Source organism: Austrofundulus limnaeus, unplaced genomic scaffold (genome assembly GCF_001266775.1).
Source record: "Austrofundulus limnaeus strain Quisiro unplaced genomic scaffold, Austrofundulus_limnaeus-1.0 Scaffold50, whole genome shotgun sequence".
Lineage (NCBI taxonomy): Eukaryota > Metazoa > Chordata > Actinopteri > Cyprinodontiformes > Rivulidae > Austrofundulus > Austrofundulus limnaeus.
The window spans coordinates 912,016-913,219 of NW_013952452.1; the positions used below are offsets into that span (position 1 = coordinate 912,016).

General features: G+C 41.1%; 1 protein-coding gene across 1 annotated transcript in view; it reads right to left on the minus strand.

The window, feature by feature from the left end:
- LOC106517560 (tropomyosin alpha-1 chain) overlaps window positions 1–1,204 on the minus strand; it is a 214,157-nt gene that overhangs the window by 128,256 nt on the left and 84,697 nt on the right. Inside the window, exon 6 of the mRNA XM_014008467.1 lies at window positions 235–319. Coding sequence (XP_013863921.1) covers window positions 235–319 — 85 coding nt within the window. The remainder of the gene's footprint in view (window positions 1–234; window positions 320–1,204) is intronic.

The window sequence follows — 1,204 nt, forward strand, 5'->3', positions numbered from 1 at the left end:
TCCCAGAGGTGTTTCTGGTACCAAAAGGTGTTTCTGGTCCCCACCTGTCGTTTTGCTCCTCAGCATAAAAACACTGCAGGATTTCTCAAACATACATGAATGAGTCAAAGCAAGGCTTTGGGCATGTTTTTTATGAGAGTATAACATTATAACATGATATAAAACTCAAAAAAGATGATTTTACATGATATTGCCCCTTTAAAGTTTGTTCCTGCTTTGTTTCAAACATCTCACCTCCAGTTCCAGGTGGCCACATTTGCTCAGACGAGACTTGTCAGCTGCAGCGACTCTCTTCTTCAGATCCTCCTTCTCCTGAGTTCTATGGGGAGAAGAGCAAACTGCTGCGTAAGTAATGTATTGTTCCTACTAATTCCTTGTAAAAGCAATTACACCAGCCGGAAGTCTTATTTACAAGAAATTATTTAAACGKCRTTATTTTCCCATGTGTCCTACTGTTTGGCATAAACCACGTAGATTGCTAAGAGAGTGAGAGGGCGTTGGGGGCGGCGGGAGAAGAAAAGGCGTAAGAGGAGAGACAAGGACAGCCACTTGGTTCAGCACAGGAGAATGAGAATTTTATAGACTCTGTTATTACTGTTGTGCCAGCTCTGACTTCATATCAAGAACAGCCTTTTCACAGTCTGGAAGACATTCGGCTTGTTCTGCGCAGCAGTGAAACACAAACACAAAGATACACAAAGTTGTAGGTCATGCAGAAAGTGGTGTTTTTGTTTCTTTTGTGTCAATTTAAAATCAAGTTTATGTTTCGTAGATGCAATCTATGAACTGTTCTTGTGCCATGGGAATACAGTATCTGCATCTCCTTGTTGTAAACATTAACTGTAAGAATTTTGGCAACAGTATAGTCATGGTAATATGGAAAAACGTGTAATTTTACTAATATCAGACCTTACCTTCTGTRGCTGCTGCACAGCCTCAGACAGACYGAGAAACTCCTCGTCAGAGTGAGAATAGCTTTGCTGATAGCGGTGAAAGTCCTGCTCGATCGTTAGTTTCTGTAGGTAAAACGTTGCCAAGGGAAACGGGTTTTGTGCAGTATTTTTTTGTTTTAGTCAGATTAATATCACTTACACTTTAACACACAACCAGCAACACGTGTATCACATGAGCTGAGACACAAACAAAAGAATTAGAGCTGCAAGCTGTTGACAGATGTTCAAGCAGCCCAGTGGATGTTCCCAGT